Raw genomic sequence first — 2,629 nt, 5'->3', positions numbered from 1 at the left:
AATATTTATCTAACAAGATTAAGATGCTGCCTGGTTATAATCAAAACCCGGAGCAGTTTGTAACTCTCCCAAGGCTACACTCTTCACTTTGTTACACAAATGTTTTTGCCAGGCTGGAGTGCATCCATGAACTCTTGCTTGTCTGAATGGAGAATAGAGAGGGGTGTGTGAGTGTACTTCAAAACTAGCCTATTGTAGAAATGTAATGTTACATTTGCTGTTTCATACGCTTTTGACCTTTCAAACCACAAGGAAGGTTGGGGGAGAGGGGTGTTTTGCAGTTCCTTGATAAAGACAAATCAGGTTTCATTTTCAGCTTCATTTTATTTATTTATGGCAGGCTTCCTCAAACTCAGCCCTCCAGGTGTTTTGAGACTACAATTCCCACCATCCCTGACCACTCGTCTTGCTAGCTAGGGATTATGGGAGTTGTAGGCCCAAAACATCTGGAGGGCCGAATTTGAAGAAGCCTGATTTATGGCATTTAACAAGTCACTGTGTATAGGTCTACTAAGAATGAAGTGCCAGGTAAGTGTAAATAGGGTTGCAACCTTAATCCCATATAGATAAGCCTAAAACTGGTGAGTTGCTAAGAAATGCAATCAACCAGCAAACGTTGATTCACTACTAAGCAGATAATTAAAGGAATTATCCCCCCCCCCCTTAGTTGAGCTGTGTGTTTCCAGAGACAAGTTTCTCTAAATCACACTTTCAATAAGTTTGCGGCCAATTTCTCTTCCTGCTTCGGTAGCCATGGCAGCCTTCCAAATCAGCAGCAAAAGGTTTCCTGTAAAAGAAAGGTTTTCTTTATTTATGTGAGGATTTATCTTCTGCTTTCCAGTTCAACAAATTGTTAAGAGTGAATTTCTGTTTAATTATTACATGCTGGTATTTTGAGAGCTAATTTTATTGTGTGCTGTTATATTCTAATAGATTGTTGAATATTACATTATTTTGTTTGTTTTAAAGTTATGCTTTTATTATGACTTTTTGTATTGGATCAGATTGTTATAAGGTGCATGATCTTTGTTGTACATTTTGTTGTTTCTTCAGCTTGTAAACTGCATTGTGTATAGTCAGTGCTTTTTTTCTAAAAATGTTTAGGGGTACTCTCATATTGAAATACTGCCCCCTCAATGAGGCCAAACTTAGATTCACAAAATGTTTAGGGGTATGCATACCCCTGCGCCCCCCTCCCTGAAAAAAGCACTGTGTATAGTTAAGATAGAAAGGTGGTATACAATTTAAAAGTTTAATGAAATGAAATGTTTATGCAGGCATTGAATGGCTGGAAGATACTGGTCCTGGACCATGCTGTTTGTTTGTTTGTTTGTTTGTTTGTTTGTTCATCCATAGCACTCAAGTATCTTCCCATCCTATTATAGTTTGCTTTCGATCTGAGATGGAAGGCTTTGAGCTATCTATCAGGTAGGATTTTCAGGAACAGGACCTTGCAGATCAGAGTTCAAATCTCTCCTCGGCCATGACATTAACTAGGTTAGTCATCGCGTCTCAGCCTAATCTGCTTTACTCACTGAAGGAAAAGTGGATAGGAGTGTAAAAATAAAATAAATATAAAAAGCAAAAAGTTGATTTTTACTCATTAATGCCACAAGATGGTGCCATGCAATGCCAATTTTATAGCTATCTGAACAGTTGTGTGAAGAAGTGGAGCAAAAGACCATTATAAAGCAGAAAAAGCATGCAACCTCAGCTTGGTGAAATGCATATTTCTTTCTGAATCACCTCCTTTACAGGTTTCCCTTCTTCTGTGTCATTTATTTTTGGGAATAGAATGAAGTTTATTTTGGGCTTCCAGTCCTGCTTGCCTTAATGGAGGCAGCCCCCACAACAGCGGGGGATTGTTGGCAAATGAAAAACAAGGATAACAGAGGATAAATCATCCTTGCAAATTCCCACCAGGGACAGGGGGAATGGACTTCACTCGCAGTTCATCTCAGTACCTGGCTCTTGCTCAGGCATGGGAGGCAGGGAGGCGCTGAATGCAAAAGCACCTCACCTGGTGAAAACCCTCCTACACCGCCATTAAGAAGCAGAGGTGCACTGTTTAATTGGATCTTTAATTGACTTTAAAGAACCGGCGTGTGATGGAAAAGGGTTGCAACAACATCTGCCGGACACTGTGAAGGCAGGAGGAAGAAACTGCACGCAGAAGAAAAACTGGAGGCAACCCTAGTATTTATGTTACATGAACAGATACAACTGAGTGTATATGTGTGGTGCTGGGAAATAAATATTTTGATTCAACCTCGAAAATGGTAAGAGAAAGCTGGAGAGTCTTCATGGCTCATGAGGAGACCCTCCCTAGAGCCTGAAGAGGATGTTGGTGAGGGCAGAGACCGGAGGCACAGCAGACTTTGTTTGGGCTGCTCAGCCTCCCTGCCTAACAGCTGGTGTGTGGGGTAGTGCAGAAGCAGCTACCACTTTCCTGTGCATCCTCCAGCCCCAGAGCTTCAATTCTAGTTGTGTAATGTGTGGTTGTCCAAACGCCTACCTGTTTTCTCATTGGTTCTACTCAGAGCACCAAGTAGAAACAGCACTTTATTCTGCTCAGGTGTGAAGTCTGCAATGAAAGGGGCTTTCTCTCCTTCCAAAAGCATTCTTGGCG

At 41.3% G+C, this 2,629-nt stretch overlaps 1 protein-coding gene across 1 annotated transcript in view; it reads right to left on the bottom strand.

The window, feature by feature from the left end:
- Positions 1-304: 304 nt before the first annotated feature.
- LOC310702446 (protein LEG1 homolog) overlaps positions 305-2,629 on the bottom strand; it is an 8,703-nt gene continuing 6,378 nt past the window's right edge. The window contains exons 5-6 of the mRNA XM_083493930.1: positions 2,516-2,622; positions 305-787 (exon numbers count right to left, since the gene is read on the bottom strand). Coding sequence (XP_083350056.1) covers positions 699-787; positions 2,516-2,622 — 196 coding nt within the window. The 3' untranslated portion in view covers positions 305-698. The remainder of the gene's footprint in view (positions 788-2,515; positions 2,623-2,629) is intronic.

This window comes from Podarcis liolepis (genome assembly GCF_965112155.1).
Source record: "Podarcis liolepis genome assembly, chromosome: 3".
Lineage (NCBI taxonomy): Eukaryota > Metazoa > Chordata > Lepidosauria > Squamata > Lacertidae > Podarcis > Podarcis liolepis.
This window is presented reverse-complemented; position numbering and strand designations above follow the sequence as displayed.